The following is a 16,501-nucleotide window of genomic DNA, read 5'->3' as shown; positions in this document are numbered from 1 at the left end:
ATTACCTATCCTCGTCATAATTATGAGTTACATAATGTTTTGCAAAAAGTGTCATAGATGTAAAAATCATCAAGGCTCCCCTTCAATGACTTCAATGGCATTTCAATATTTTTGTCATCGTCACCCTAGCATTATCCCGTTTTCCACAGGGTCCGCTTACCATTTCAATATTTTTATATGAAATAAAAAGGGGGTAAAACCTGTTTCAGATGCCACTATTTGTTTGACAAGTGGACAGGGGTCGTATAGATGGGGTCTTTAAAAGTTATATACAGTCTTTAGAAATGATTATTATATATTAGAATAACCAACCACGATAATAGTTCCCATGAGTCTGCAGCAGTGTCACTAAATGATGGTATCTCTAACAAGTTTTGATGAGTCATTTTATAATCTCAGACCTTGCTTATTGTGTAACCATTGCATTACTTTGCTACAAGGGTCATGAACAGGTATATTTCCATTTAGTCACAATTAATTCCCACCAGGGTAAGCAGAGACTATGGAATTACATTGCTTTGATCCTGATGTATTTCTCTTGCTTCCTTCACATTGATCAATTGTTTTATACATCAAATTTGTTCACAAGTTTTGTTTTGAATAAATAATTATTCACATTTTGTCATTTAAAGTCGGTTATACAATAAGAAAAGTCTGCAAGGGGACATGACCGTCCAACAGATCACGTTTAATTCGCAGAAGCAGTATCGTAGTGAGTAAACAATCACGCACAGACATTTCAAAGGATAAACATTCGCATATTGTCGCCATAGCACCATGTATAGCATTCAGTATTATATTATCAAAGGAACAGGAGCTTGAATGGTGATTCCCGGCATTTTTACACCCCGGAACTTGCATCATCTATATTGTTAAGATTCTTACGTTGCTAGCAGGAGATAATAAATTAATGATAAAGATTTGAATAAGTAGAATTGCCAATAACAATTGTTTGTCTGTCATACAGACTAAGAAGAACTATTATGTTATGGATTGAATTTGTAAAATGCTTGTTTTTGTGCAAAATAAACAAAAATCAAAAGTAAAATATACAAGTTAGAGTACCTACTCTATGTGTTATGTTAACTACCAACCTAGGTAGTTAACTAAGTTTCAGTGGAACTGTATATCTCTTACATTCCTATTGTCTAATAAGCCAATTGTAGTTAGTAGTCTTATATGAAAAATAAACAATCTAGTCAACATACCAACCAATAAATCTAATTGCAGCTGTATGCAAGTAACATGATAAGGAATTATTAATATAATGTTTGTGTTCAGGTCACCTTTTTTTATAAGTAAAAAGAATAGCAGTATTTATAATATACTTGTTAAATATTGGAACATTAAAGCCATATATTATGTGCAACTTCCTGTGGATTAAAAAGGAATGATGGAGCCAAATTAGGCACAAGAATGAGAAAGGATGTGAGTAATTTCTTTATATACTGGACTCGCAGGACGCTCGAGAAGTGGCTTGCTATTGCTATACTTATAGCTAACGTTAGATATGTACATGACAGAGAGGATTACTATACTACGACGCTGGGAGGACAATAAATTAAAGTAAATGAGCGTAAATTGCATGCGCTCGAGGCGATACCGCACACAAGAAACAGACAAAGTTGCACAGCACAATGCAAAGTTTCCGATACTCTTAGCGATCGTAATTAAACACTAGCATGCAGACCATCGCATTCCTGAACAGACGATGTGTGACAACGGACCAAGTCGAGCGTGAGCTAGCCCCAATATCATTATCACAACAAGAAACCTCGACACTCTGCACTAACCGTTTCTACTCGACCCAACATCTTTATTTACCGAAAACATCAGCTGTCAATGATTACGTCAATTCTTAAAAAAACAATTTATTATCAATTATAATTAATTTTAAAATAAACGCTACAATAATAATATACACGCCAAGATCCTGGACAGAAAACTTATTCTAGCAAAATAATCAAAATTAACAAATTATCGATTTACGAGAAAAGCAGGATTTAGGACCCACTTACCTTCAGATAATTCCAAATCTAACTCCGCCAATTTATCTCTTATCTCATCCGGTAACTTTGATACATCAACACTTAAGTCAGCCATCGTGTAAAAACACTATTTTCACACAAAACAATAAAGTTAACGACAACACTTCAAGTCAAGACACCATCGTGACACATGGCCATCTTGAATTTTGAATAACTTCTGGCCTTAGCTTCTGGCGACTCGCAGCTGCAACTGAATATTCCAGCGTCGATCGCTAGAGGGAGCCTCCATAGAAATAGTTAGTATGTTTTCAGTTACTTTAAATCCGAAATAAAAAATGTCTATGGCATGCTATAAAAAAAAATATATCAATATTTTTGAAGATATTATTATTATTATAGCTTTTTGTTTTATTCTTATTATTTATTAAGTGTCCAACCACTCTCCAACGCTATTTTCTAAACTTATTTTGTCAATAATACGGAAACGTATACATACGTGCAGAATGCCACATCTAAAGCTTAGTATACAATCATCAACAAAAAATATTGTCCTTTATGTAACTTTACGGTGCGTGTATCTTTAGAATGTAAATTATTATTAGTGTCGATCGGGCTTAACACCAAGGTGAAAATTAATAATCTCGTGGCAACAGCCCATATTACGTACAAAAATTTCGTTTTTATCGTGTGTCACCTTACTCTGTGAATGCGAGTGAGGCAGGCAGTCCACGATATAAAGTGGCTTATGGTTTAAGGTGGCTCCCATCGAGGGTGATGTAAATCAAGCTCGCTCCGTGATCATATTAACACAAAGCGGATCTATAGTACTACCAGGTTCAGACTAAAATCGCCTACAAGGCTTGCTCTATATACCGCAATCATAATATACTTGGTCAATGCACGACGTAACATACCTATATAAATGGCAGAACATGTCTGTCTGTAAAATCAACATGTTATAATAATAATAATAATAGTGTTGGCTTCGGCCCCACGCACGCCAAAAGTCCGGGCCTCCATAGGCCCGAGATATGAAAAAGACATACAATAATAATAATAGCATGGTCGTGAGCAGCTCAGGGTGTCGAGAGGTGTACACCGCTTTCTGTGGGTCTTATAGCTCGCAGGGTGGAAGTGAAAGATGCATAAACTCGCGACTTATGCATCTTTCACTTCCAACCTGCGAGCGTATAGCTCTAACACCCCACTCTGGCCGGCCAATGAAGGCAAGCCAGAGGTGAGAGTCCTGCGGCCCCCGCTGGGGTCCACTTCGGCCGGCCAGTGAAGGCAAGCCGGAGACGGAGGGCCTGACCGACTCTCGGGGGATCTCAGCTCCGTGGTGTCGTCACTGTTGAATTCACCAGGTTCGCTGCCTTGCCGTCCAGTCGCGTCGGCTAGATAGGTGGCCCATCCAGTGAGCGGCGAGTCACCGCCTGCTCATTGTATCCATGTTATCAACATTGGTCGAGCAGGCGCCATAGTCGCCCATAGCCCCAGTATCCGGTCCATTAACCCCCAACCCAATAGCCTAGTTCCCTTTGTTCCCATAATCTGCAATAGTCCTACACGAACCGGGGATTGTCTTTGGGTGCACTCCCATAGTGTATACAGGGATAATCGCCGGTTGGTGTCACATCACATTTAGATTAAATTGTCTTTATGGGCCTCTACGTGTTGGCTTCGGCCCCACGCACGCCTTCCAAAAGTCCGGGAATCCATAGTCCCGAGATATGGAAACGACATACAAATAATATCTTTATTTTGTACCATAGTGTTATTTATTACATTAATAAAGCATTTTGGCTAAACCAAAATATTTTTCCTACAGTGACTGTTTTGCAACGGGGACATTTAAAGGCAGGCAAATAAAGTAAATACTTATCCCGCCATGGTCGCTCGAGCACGGGCTAACATTGGTTATAATAATAATAATTCTTTATTAAAGGCAGAAACAAAACCCATTACAATATAAATAAACGAATTTGGTTATAAATAATATAAAGCCTTCACCACAAAGGGGCCACACCACAAAAGGAATCATCACTCTTGCTTGCCAGAAATCAGGTAAGTATACGAAAAAGTTCGATACTAGTATTTTCCATATTCAAAGTACAAACAAAAACAAGAAAATCTTATTATTTTCTTCGTCATCACCACAGATGTCTAGGGGCCACCAAACTCTAAAGTGCCTTGCTTTCCATCCTTCTATTTTCAAAATAACATTATCATCATAAAGCCTCATGTACAAGTAAAACCAATTTGTCTCGTCTGTATTGCACTGACTGATTCAAGCCTTTCAATTTTCATTAAAAGTTATTGATCATAGACAAATTTAAAATTATTTAGTAATGGCAACAAAAACTTAGTTATCGCGATCCGCTAGGTAGCGCTAGCTTCCTCTTCTTCCCGTCATTCTCATTCGCCGTCTAGTTCTAGTTTTCTTTTTACATTCGTAGCTAGATTTGTTGGCTGTAAAATGGTAAAATTTATTCTCGTAATGGCTGCCACGCTAAATGTGTAGGTTATTGGTTATGTCATGTATATAGGATCGATGTTCATATGTGCAATCGAAATAATTCAACAAGTGTTTCGAACAATGATCGCATGAAAGCAGTTTAGTATCAATCTCCCTGGAACGTTTCTTCTTTCATGTTTCCTTTTATGGCAATTAAGTTATGGACTCGGCGTTTGTGTACTATATGTAATAAAAACATAATCTATGCGACGTGAAAAGTGCGGTCGGAGGTCGAATTGAGTGCCAAGTGTCGAGTTAGGAAGTAAAAATGACGGATACGCGGTCGTCGTCGGCGCTGTTCAAGAGGGCCGAGCAGCTGAAGCGATGGGAGGAATCGGACACGAACAAGCAGTCGGCGCTGCCGAAGCGGGCGTCGCGGATCCAGTTCTCATCGGGGATCGTGTTCCTGGCGGCGTGCACAGCCGGTGATAAGGATGAGGTGCAGCGCCTGCTGAAGATGGGCGCCGACATCAACACCGCCAACGTCGACGGCCTCACCGCCCTGCACCAGGTCAGTACACTGCTCATGCCCCACATCACACCAAACCTCGCCCAAATACCTATCTGTAAACTCACATGTTGCTTGGTAACTGAATACATGGCCTAATTACTCATACATCTCAGATTCATGTTATGACACCTCACATCTTATTACATTTTGTAGCAAGTGTATTTGAAACTGTAACTCAGTTGTTCACTGTTCTAAAAGATGCAATTATTGCCTTTGAAGTTAAATATGATAATGATGAAGTTACTATAAAAATAAATTTACAAATTATGTATATAAAATTAATGAGGCATTGTTATACTTGAAATATTCCAAGAGTACAGGCATTTATGCAGCTTTTGAATAAATGAACCATTATAATTACTTGTACAAGTGTGAACTTATGTGATTTTTATCTTCTGTGACATTTGCTGGCTATATTTAGTTACTGATAGTGAACTATTTAGATCACTGCCCTTTCTTATTTAATAAACAGTAGTCATTCAAAACCATTGCTCCCACTACACAACAGTTGTGTATATATTTATTAGTTTGTTCTTAATACAAGTAACTTTATTGGACAATTTCTTTCTCCTTAATTTGAAGTTTTAAATTGGCCTTAAAGTTGGCGTTGGTGTGGTTAGTTGAATAACTGTAATGGGTGAGAATAGTGTAAAGTTACTCCTTACTATAAGTGTCATGATCTGTGCTATGTACCTGACAAATTGATCTTAGGCGCTCCTTGTTCGGAGACCCAGATACGGAAGGATTTATCTTATCTTCTTGTCTACCCACTTGATCCCACTGATGGACAAAGGCTTGATTTCTCCAATCTTCTTAAATCAATTGTAATATTTTTTTATTAATAATTTGTTTTTTAAAGTTTGTTTGCAAACCCTAAATAATTGTATTGCAAAAATATTTAACTACTTTAAACAAGAGTCTCGTTAGTTCTCAAATCATCATTATTGAATGATGAGAAGAAAGGCATGTTACTTCAGACTTCAATAAGCCCATAACCATTTCCATGTCCCATGTCCTTCAGCCGAGATTTCCAGACACAATAGCTAAATGTTGGAACTTGGACGTTCGGTCTTATGACTTACAGAGCATATGGCTCTGTAGTCTAACCATAGGCTTGTGAAGGTTCACTTGCCATTGAGAAACTTTACATCTCAGAGTATAAGAGTGGAGTCCAATGAATATTTCTTTTTTCTCTAGCCTATCATATCTATGCTGTTCTGGGAGCATATTAGAAACATAGAACACATTCAGCTGCTTCTCTTCCCGGGCATGTCGTAAAAACCGACAGAGGGATTGTGTCCTCTAACATGATGGACTAATGTTATGGCGATAGGCTGATCCCTTATCACCATAAGGTTCATCATATCCATCTTAGGACTTCGTATCAACAGTGGCTGCAAGTTGTCTTTGATTACTTGTGGCTCTGCCCACCCCATTAGGGATTACGGGCGTGAGTTTATGTATGTATGTATGTATCATGTCCAACTCCTGAGTACAGGCCTCCCCTCTCCTCTTCCGCAGATCCTTGTCCAGGCAAATGTTTTGCCAGTCTTATGAATGCTTTTGTGTCTGTATTTCCATTGCATGGTTGATTGTTCAAACTTTGGTTTCAAACTACAATTCCGAAGGTGCCAGCGAGTGTGCCTACGTATTGTCTTGTGGTCCTGCCTATGTTGATAGGAATTACATGCATTCATTATGTCCGTCTGTCTCTGGTATGATGTGAATTATGTTGTAGTAGTTATATAGCATCACGCCTGTACCCCCGATGGGGTTGGCAGATGTCAGTTTGCCTTAACAGCTATGTTTAAGTCCCATTTAATAAGGGCTGAGCCTATTGCTGGTAACCAGCAGCTGGAAAAACTAGGTGATATCAATTATCTATAATCCAAATATGATTTAAAATTCATTCAGTTGAATTCAGTGGTTTAGAGCATTGCAATGTAAGTCACTGTTCTCGGAACAGAGCTATCACAGATCCATTAATATTATTGCTAACAATGTTGATTTGGAAACTTCAAAGACATGATAGAAATGAAAGTTCTAGAAGAGATTTATTGCAATAAAGTTGGTGGGTTAAAAATTCTTCTCTGTTTACTGTATGTTACCTTTTCTGCCGATACCAATTTTTTTTTACATAATATAAAGAAGTACACTGCTGGCTGGAAACACTCACAATAATCCCACTTTGAAAAGCCCACTTTGAAGCAATATTGCTTTTTGACACACACACATATACACACATATAAAAGTAAGTCCGCAATGCACACAAATGTCAAATAGTAATATTGTTGTGTTAGATGAATTGCTTCAATGTGGCCATTTTAATCCCTCAGAACTTGGAACTAGTTGCATTATTATTGCCAACAAACAAGTGACAAGCCCTTTAAACAATATAAATTCCCGCTTTTTAAAGAATACTTATTTGTAGAAAATTAAATTATATTTTTAGTAAGAAACTTCTTCACATATTTAAGTAAAACCTACTTACTCCATTGATCAATCCTTTGCCTAAGGGTTATGAGAAAGCGCCTATGGGGCCTCGGCAATCATCGCATTGCCAAATACAGGCGAAAGCCAATTTTCGTGTTCATCAATTATTATATTTTTTGTGTATCAGAATTTGAATTCGGAATAAATACTTTATTGTTTTGTTTTGATACGCGTGAATAAAACAATAAAAAAGTGTTTAGTTCTAAATTCAAATTCTGATACACAATAATCAAATAATTGATGAACATGGAAATTAGCATTCGTTTGTATTCGAAAATGCCATAGTTGCCAAGGAGCATTCAGAAAATAGAATCAATGTACTACTACTACTACTGTCGATAAACTGATAGATTTAATTTAAATAGGTTGACCTAAAACCGAGGTTTGTGCCCAAAACTAGCGGCAATATCGTAACTACTGCACCTAGGTCGTACATTATTTCCATTCCCGTTTAGAAAAGGGAGGGGTGTGAATGAGTCGGCGTTGGCGGCGCAATGCACGTCGCGGAGAGTGTTATGTGCGTCAGTCGTGGGATTCTAATTCTGTACTGTGACGGTTGTCGGTCGAACAATCGCAAGATATTCCGAGTTCTAATCGGAGCACGTGATGGGTTGCGTACTCGTGCGGTCTAACATTTGCGGAAGGTTTTCCATCGTGACTTTTTATTCGGCGACTCTTCTCTCGCCTATGTACCATCGGTACTGCCCTAGGTCAAAGATAAATAATTAAATTCTGATCACTAATTAAAGACAGATCTAAAACTGGCAAAAAACATTTTCTTTTTTCTATTGAACTTATGGATTTTAACCAAGAATATCACGTTTTTCTGTGACATCCTAGGGTGCTTTTCCATTGATGTTTATGGCTATTTCTCAAAGCACATAGTCATAGTAGTTTTATAACTATGTATCTTCCCTAGGATGGCGATTGTTACTTGGCCAGAAGGGGGACAGACTATATTTTTTTATGACGGGGTTTTCTCAGAATAATATATTATGTATTGATGAAAATATGAAATAGAGATAGAAAAATCATTCACAACAAAATTATTTACTAAAGACAGATTTCCTTTACAATTCTTTTTATGAACTATGCTTAATCCTATTTTATGCGAAGGCACTTCTCTTCTATTAAAAGCTGGGTACTTAAATGTATTTTCTGTGATTTTCTTTCACAACAAATTTTGCACATTTGAAGAAAACTGACCTACCCGTATTAATACGAGCACATCATCAAAACAAAAAGTTTTTGTTGAACTAAACACATTTTTTATTAAATTTGAATTTGGAACATAACATTTAACATTAAAAACCTTATAACACCCCTTGTGAAATGTCATTTATTTTTAATACTTATTATTTTTCTGATCATAATCTGTGCTTACGAGGTGATTATTTTTTTTATGTTGAGAAGTGTAGAGGGTATTTGCATGTCTAGTACGACAAAAAGTCGTACTCTGTAGATAAAGAAGCAAGAAAAAGATATGCATAAAAATATTTATGACATAAGGAATACTTAACTGTTCTTGTCATCATCTAGACTGGTTGATTAGATAATACAGCACTTTTATTATATTCATGCAATTTAATTTATAGCCTACTAGCGGAACGCTCCATACAAACTTCCGCCCCTCATTTTAGGGAAGTGGGGGGTTAGAAAGAGACAAAAAGTGGCCTATATCAATCTCCATCCCTTCATCTGTCTCCACTTAAAAATCACATCAATTCGTCGCTCTGTTTTGCCGTGAAAGATAGACAAATAAACAGAGAGACACACTCATACACTTTTACATTTTTAATATTAGTATGGATCACGTATGGATACCTAATAACACAGTTGGCACATATTTTTATAAATAGAATCATATTCAATCAGATGTTTTTTTACGTGATTTCTTTTTTTTTATGGTTTCCCGCAAATGGCACTACTTTGCTGGAGCACAATCGTAACTGTTGATTACTTTAAAATAACAATATTACCTATAGGACTAGCGTCAGGATTCGAAGTTTAAAAAATCGTGTTGTTGAGAAGAGTCGTGCGCCGCTTCTCGGCCGTGACACGTTCCGGAGTGGGATCAATGACCGACTTCATCAATCCTGGTGTCAGGGTTACTATTGAGAAAATAGTATTCGAGACGGGACCAACTGCTTAACGTGCTCTAGCATGGATCATCTACTTTCGGACAACCAGATCAGCCTGTAAAGTACTAACCAAATGAAGGATCGCAAAGTTATTTTTGTGATATGTCCGCACCGGGTTCCGAACCCGGGACTTTGACGGTTCATTTGGGACGTTTGGGGAACGCGTGACTTACGTTTGTTTGTTTGTATACTCTTTATTGCTTTAAAATACAAAGAAAATTTACGTCGTAGTTTCCTGGGCTGGAATCCCGTTTCGGGCTCTAAACCACTGAATTCGACTTTATATATGGATATGAATCACGTAATTTCCAGTATTTGTGCCCTACGCAATGCTTGTGGGCAATACGCTCGCCCCTATTACATGGGACTTAAACATAGCGGGCGACTCCATCTCTCCCTACTCCACCCCTCTTTGCCTACCCCATCTGGAATACTGGCGTGATGTTATGTAATGTTTATAAATACCATGTCTGGGTCTATTTAAAGATTAAGTCAGTGCCCTAAGGGAAGTCGAGACGAAGCTTAATAGGTGCAATTAATATGACCGACAGGATTCGGCCCTTGACCTGTCAATTGCTACGGATTTACTCGTGATACGACCACTGATTAGCATTCGTCGGTTTGCGTCATTAATATTGGCCCCGATTCCCGCAGGCATCTCCTAATTTTATTTCAAGTTATACCCGTCATTTTCTTATCCGCCGAAAAGGAAAGGGACGGATGATAAACATACACTACACGTTGACGTTATCGTACACGCATAGGGCTGCCAATTATAATACCTAATTTAATCGTCATTAATTAAGTAGGTAGTACTTACGAAAGAAGCTTTTATAATCATCAGTTAATATTACTCAATATCTATTTATTTATTTACCACAGAAATCACAACCGCAAAATGAACAATAGAAGTTCACATTATATATAATTACGTAGGTTTTAGATTTAAAAATCACTGAATTAATTACATTTTTTTTAATGAAGATGGGTTTGCTCTTGACTTTGTTCTTTCACGAGGAGAAGAAGAGATCGAGGTTGGAACGAGTTTACCCAGAAAATGCCTATTCACCCGTGATTTAAAGGACCCCAGGTTATAAGATTCAGGAAACACCGACGCCGGCAGCCCATTCCATTCCTTGGCTGTGCGCATTATGAAAGATGAAGCGAAGCGCTTGGTGCGGATTAGTGGTATGTCAACCAAGTGAGGATGGTAACCCGCCGTACGTCTGGATGTCCTCAGATGGAATGGACTTGGTGGAATGAGCTGATGGAGCTCATGTGCACACTCCCCGACATTCACATTATTTTTTCATGAAACAATTAGCCTAGGTTCAATTTTATTGCAAATTATTAGCTTGTCGTGATGAACAATCACCATGAAAATAAATATTTATAGGCGCCACGCAGGCGCGCCGACGCGGATAATTACTGTGAGATCAAATATTCGAATCAGACAAAATAACGTCGGCGTTCAATTAAAAAAATCGAACATATACAATAAACAGATAATAAAAAATTAAATCAATGGTCCGCGCGCAGCCTTCACGATTCAAGGCTAAAGTATGACCGAGGGGGGGTGAGGTAAACCTAACTCAGCCGCTGGTGGGGAGCGGATAGTTGCCGTCCTACACGTATTCTTTATTTTATGACGGTAGTTGCAACCAGTGATGTGCGGTACTCGGGATTCTTCCCAATGTTCCTCTTGTAAAAACTCTTTAATAGTACCTAAGAACTTCTTTTTTCCAAATTGTTCTTTCTTGTACTTATACAGGGTGTTAGTAACATTGTAACGAATACTAAGGGGGGTGATTCAGATCATGATTCTGAGTTGGTATCTAGTGGAAATTTCCTTCGCTAAATTCATGACTTTTTTGTGTCTTTTTTAATTCCACTGATTTCCGCCTAAAGGCTAGGCATTAAAGCTCTTTTTTACCGACTTCAAAAAAGGAGGAGGTTCTCAATTCGACCGTATATTTTTACATAGCTTTTGCGCCTTTGTACTGCGGGACGGCATTTACTGGTTGTAACCATCGTGATTCAGTGACGTTTGCGCACAGCCAGAGTAATGTATCACCGATTCATGATACACCTGCAGTCTTCTGGCATCAGGTATTTTTTGGCAGCGACGCGGCGTTATGCTATTTCTATCATATTATTAACTCGCATATTATTAAATCTTTGGTTTGCGCTTGTTAATAGGCTACATGATACTTGACAACTTAGTCACATGAGATAATTTTTACGAAACGTCAAAACAAAAGTTTTCAAAATAAATAATCAAAAGAGTTTCAAAAGAGTTTGAGCTTTCTTTGGAGTTTGCATGGAAATACTGTCCTGTGACGTCATCAATAAAAGCGGTCAAACGCCGTACTTATTGTTACTTAATTTATAAATAAAATTTGAAAAATAAGTCAAAAAGTAAACTTAGATTAATTATTGATCATCGCAGATTGCCTTCTGTTTCTAGATTAGCATTTTATAATTTCTCTTTGACCCAGTCACATACCCAATTATAAATGTAACATAACATAACATAAACAGCCTATATACGTCCCACTGCTGGGCACAGGCCTCCCCTCAATCAACCGGAGGGGGTATGGAGCATACTCCACCACGCTGCTCCAATGCGGGTTGGTGGAGGTGTTTTTACGGCTAATAGCCGGGACCAACGGCTTAACGTGCCCTCCGAAGCACGGAATCATCTTACTTTTTCGGACAATCAGGTGATTCAAGCCTGAAAAGTCCTTACCAAACAAAGGACAGTCTCACAAAGTGATTTCGACAATGTCCCCATCGGGAATTATAAATGTATTATAATATTATTGTCTTATAAATATATATGATTGTAAACTAGGAATCACAAAGTGATTTTTGTGATATGTCCCCACTGGGATTCGAACCCGGGATCGTGAGCCTAACGCTCAACAACTGGACCACGGAGGCCGTTAATGCATTACTGATAGCTTATGTTTTATCTTTCTACACACACGTAACTGATCCCATATGTATTAATTTACCGCAGCCCCTATTAAATTACCGATGACAAACAATGAAACAATATTACGCGTGTGCGCAGACATAAACGTCATGTTATTCAATAAAATACGATTAGCGACCAATTGTGAATGAACGGTAATTGTGAAGTGAAGACAAAATACGAGGAAATACGGAATGATATAGTTCAGGAAACTTATACAGGGTGTTAGTTACATCGCAAACAATACTAAGGGTGATGATTCAGACCATGATTCTGAGTTAACATCAAGTGGAATTTTCCTATGAAAAATTCTTGATGTTTCAAATTATATAACTAACTACACAATTACTCAGATTAATGAGCTGAATCATCCCTTAAAGTTCGTCGTTATGATGTCACTACCCCAATTGGGATATAGGCGTGTTAATGTTATTCGAATTTAATGATCTTCTAAATATAATTGATACTCTAAAGTGGTTTGGTGTAGGTATATTTGAATTAAATGAATGTTTTAAATGTGTTCCTCTAGTTATTAAATAACTTGTAATACCCTCATTGATTTAAAAGATGTGTTGCTAGTTTCTTGTCATTTCTTCTCCGCAGCCATAACACCTTGTGAAATGAGGTAAATTGAAAAATGTTACATTGACCTTCAACAAGTATCCGTGATAATTACGTTGAATAAATGATTCTGATTCTGAAATTAATGAATGCAAGAAGGCGGAGTTTTTAACTTTTTATAGCATAATAAGTGTGAGGGACCATCATCATCATCAGCCGTATGACGCCCACTGCTGGGCATAGGCCCGTGTGAGGGACCGATTGTGGTGAATTCACGCTTTCCGGTGTATAGCGAGGGATTAACGAGATGGAACTTACTCGCCGGGCACTCGTGCGCTTCGCCATTTTTTTTCAACGGCGCCTGCACTCTTGCCAAACGAATGGCCTAACTGCTAATTGACGTTTCCGTTTTTCATTATGAGCCGCGCTTAATTGGAAATATTACCTGAATAAATAGTTACACCGTAGCTTTTTAACTTTTTTTTATTAATTGCGAAACACTTTTATAGTTCGAGTAATGTGTTTCTATTGTTAGTTACGGTCCTCTGCATGTTTGTTCTTGATTGGAATCACATTTTCGAAGATTTAATTTTTCAGATGTAAAAGTGGAATGGTCGCCTGTTATTATACGGTTCACTTAAGATTCCTTGTGGCTTTGTACCAAAAGTGACTGTAAGTTTTTTGATTTCTTGTGCTTTTGCCCCGGGATCTTATGTGTGGGCCTGTGACTGTATGTCGAGCTACTTTCAAGGTGCGTGGGCCGAGAAAAAAAACGTCACATTTTTTTTATATTTTTTTAATGTCCGTCGATGACGTAGCGCCGTCTCAAGAGATCCCCGTTTCCGCGCCGGCCCCCGCAATGCTCAACACCGCACTTTATTTATAAATACACAAGGTTGTTTATATTTGAACAGCGTTTTCAGCCGGCCATGCATGAAAAATGATCAATGCGGTGTAAGTTTTGAAGTATCACTCAGTTGAACATTGTACTACACAGATATGAAGTCACGCCCGTCAGGGTGGGCAGAGCGAAGTCATCAAAGGTAACCCGCAAAGTTTGTCCCCAAGTAGATTTGAGGAAGTACATGATAAATTGCACTTTTTACGTTATTTTTTTTGTAATGGTAATATGTAACTTTGGCGGACAAAACTTAATTTTACTTTAGGTTGATAGCTTTTGCTTACTGTACGGGATTTTTTCGAATACATGGTTCATGTGCTAGGAAACCCCGATTCCCCAGAAATGCGTTTGGAAAGTATGTGACCTAACCTACAGATATTGGGCTGTTTTTCCTTCGGGTTAGAAGGTCAGACAGGCAGTCGTTTCTGTAAAAAACTGTACCTGTCAAATCTTCAAGATAGGCAAGCGGATCCTAGGGAGATGACTCTTGGTTGCGGCAAATAAGGATGCGGAGCAATAATGTCGCCTGAAAAGTTGCGTGTGCATTAAAGTGTGTGTATTTTGTACTGAACCATAGAAGCCATTAATGTAAATTTTTTAGCATCGAATTTCGATCCACGGTTTAAAAAACATACCAACAACTACAGTACAATTGTTGTCTGTCCGTCTGTCGCATGTCAGATTAGTAAGGCCACCTGAGCGGAGTGAGCGCGAGCGCCCAGCTGTAAATCTCCGGTATGTTGCGCCAGCGCAACTCATTACGTCACTGTCGCCACGTGCTCTTGTCAGATGGGCTCTGCTAGTCATCGAATTTATTCAAACCAGAAATAATATACGGTTCTATAAGCAACCAGCAACTTACTCAGGTAGGCTGAAAGGTTCTTATACTTTATCTACGCAGGTGGACAAGTTCGACTTAAGTTTTGTTACCGAGTATTTGCAAAAATACTCTGCTCTTTCTTTCTTTAGTTTTTATTTCTTTCAAAAATTACAAATTTTAAAAGGGCAGGGTATCCACCACCACGCTGCTCCACCGCGGTATGGTGGAGGTGTTTGGGATAGTAATCGGAGACAATCAACATTAAAAAATACGAATATTTAGTGCAATATTATAATACACAATTCTTCATTGCACCAAAGGAACATATATAACACAGTTTTATTTCTTTTTTGTTTTAAAATTATGTACAATAATCATCATCATCATTTAGAGCTACGCTCTTCTCGATTCTTGTCTATCAACGGCCGATTCTTTCATTTATAAGGCACGACGTTCACCTTCTCTTCAATCTGTTCCATGTAAGCTCTTCTTGGTTTACCCCTTCCTCTCTTTCCTTGTAGCTTCCCTTCTATGATGTTTTTTAATAAATTCGTCCTGTCTTATGTACAATAAATATTTAAAAATTAAGTATGAGTAGTGTTTTTATACAATAAGCTATTTCGATTCAACGTACCATCAAAGAGCAAAAGTGCAGTCACTGAGCCCAGCGAATTATTTGTAAACAGTGGTGAAATTATGAACCATTAGTTGTCATAATTATAAAATTTATGTTTTTGTAGGTGTTTTTGGTCTATGACTAAATAGCTTACAAACAGTAAGCTTACAAACAGTAAGCTTACAAACAGTAATCTATTTAGTCATTTATTTCGTGTCCAATGAAAGAAAAAGAAAGAAAGAAAAATCATTTATTCAATGTACCTAAAACGCGAAATGGCTTGTGTTTTACGTTTAACGTACACAAAATATGAAATAGCATAATGTTGAACAGGTCGATACGAAATTTTTCAGAGCCGTAAAGTTGGCATACAAAGTTCTTGCTGGCTTTCAGAGTATGGAGAAGTTTTAAAAAAAGAACGCGGTGTTGGGAGTTGTTCTCGGACTATGATTTTACTCGGGCGCACGACTCGCGAACTTACCGACGTTGTTTTTGAAACAATTGTAGGAAATTTTCCTCTGCACATTCTACGGTACTATTGTATTAACTATATTTAGTTAGTTGGTGTGACATGCGCTAAACGTAGTGATATCATCATCTCCCTAGCATTATCCCGTTTTTCACAGGGTCCGTTTACCTAACCTGAGGATTTAACAGGTACGGTTTTTTACAGAAGCGACTTGTCTGACCTTCCAACCCGCGAAGGGAAAACCAGCCCAATACAGGTTATGTGACATACCTCCGAAAATGCATTTCTCGGGAATGTGGGTTTCCTCACGGTGTTTTCCTCCACAGCTGAGCACGGGATAATCATGATCCAAACTTGAATTCGAAAAAAAAAATGCTGGATTCGAAGCTGCGACCTCAAAGTGAGAGGCAAGCGTTCTACTAAATGGGATACCACGGGTAAACATAGTGATAATTGAAACTAGTAGAAATATTTTCAATCAATAAAGGCTGTGTCTTGCACTAGTTACA

The 16,501-nt window shown here is 38.1% G+C and overlaps 2 protein-coding genes across 12 annotated transcripts in view; one reads left to right on the top strand and one right to left on the bottom strand.

The window, feature by feature from the left end:
- LOC126380064 (disco-interacting protein 2) overlaps positions 1-2,245 on the bottom strand; it is a 136,615-nt gene extending 134,370 nt beyond the window's left edge. For both annotated transcript variants that reach the window (XM_050029256.1, XM_050029257.1), the window contains exon 1: positions 2,019-2,245. In XM_050029256.1, coding sequence (XP_049885213.1) covers positions 2,019-2,103 — 85 coding nt within the window. In that variant the 5' untranslated portion in view covers positions 2,104-2,245. The remainder of the gene's footprint in view (positions 1-2,018) is intronic.
- Positions 2,246-4,371: 2,126 nt separating this feature from the next.
- Positions 4,372-16,501, top strand: part of LOC126380075 (protein phosphatase 1 regulatory subunit 12A-like) — a 101,797-nt gene continuing 89,667 nt past the window's right edge. For all 10 annotated transcript variants that reach the window (XM_050029279.1, XM_050029278.1, XM_050029277.1 and 7 more), the window contains exon 1: positions 4,372-5,014. In XM_050029279.1, coding sequence (XP_049885236.1) covers positions 4,772-5,014 — 243 coding nt within the window. In that variant the 5' untranslated portion in view covers positions 4,372-4,771. The remainder of the gene's footprint in view (positions 5,015-16,501) is intronic.

This window comes from Pectinophora gossypiella, chromosome Z (genome assembly GCF_024362695.1).
Source record: "Pectinophora gossypiella chromosome Z, ilPecGoss1.1, whole genome shotgun sequence".
In the NCBI taxonomy this organism is placed as follows: domain Eukaryota; kingdom Metazoa; phylum Arthropoda; class Insecta; order Lepidoptera; family Gelechiidae; genus Pectinophora; species Pectinophora gossypiella.
The sequence above is the reverse complement of the archived record's forward strand: the minus strand, read 5'-3'. Positions and strand labels throughout refer to the sequence as shown.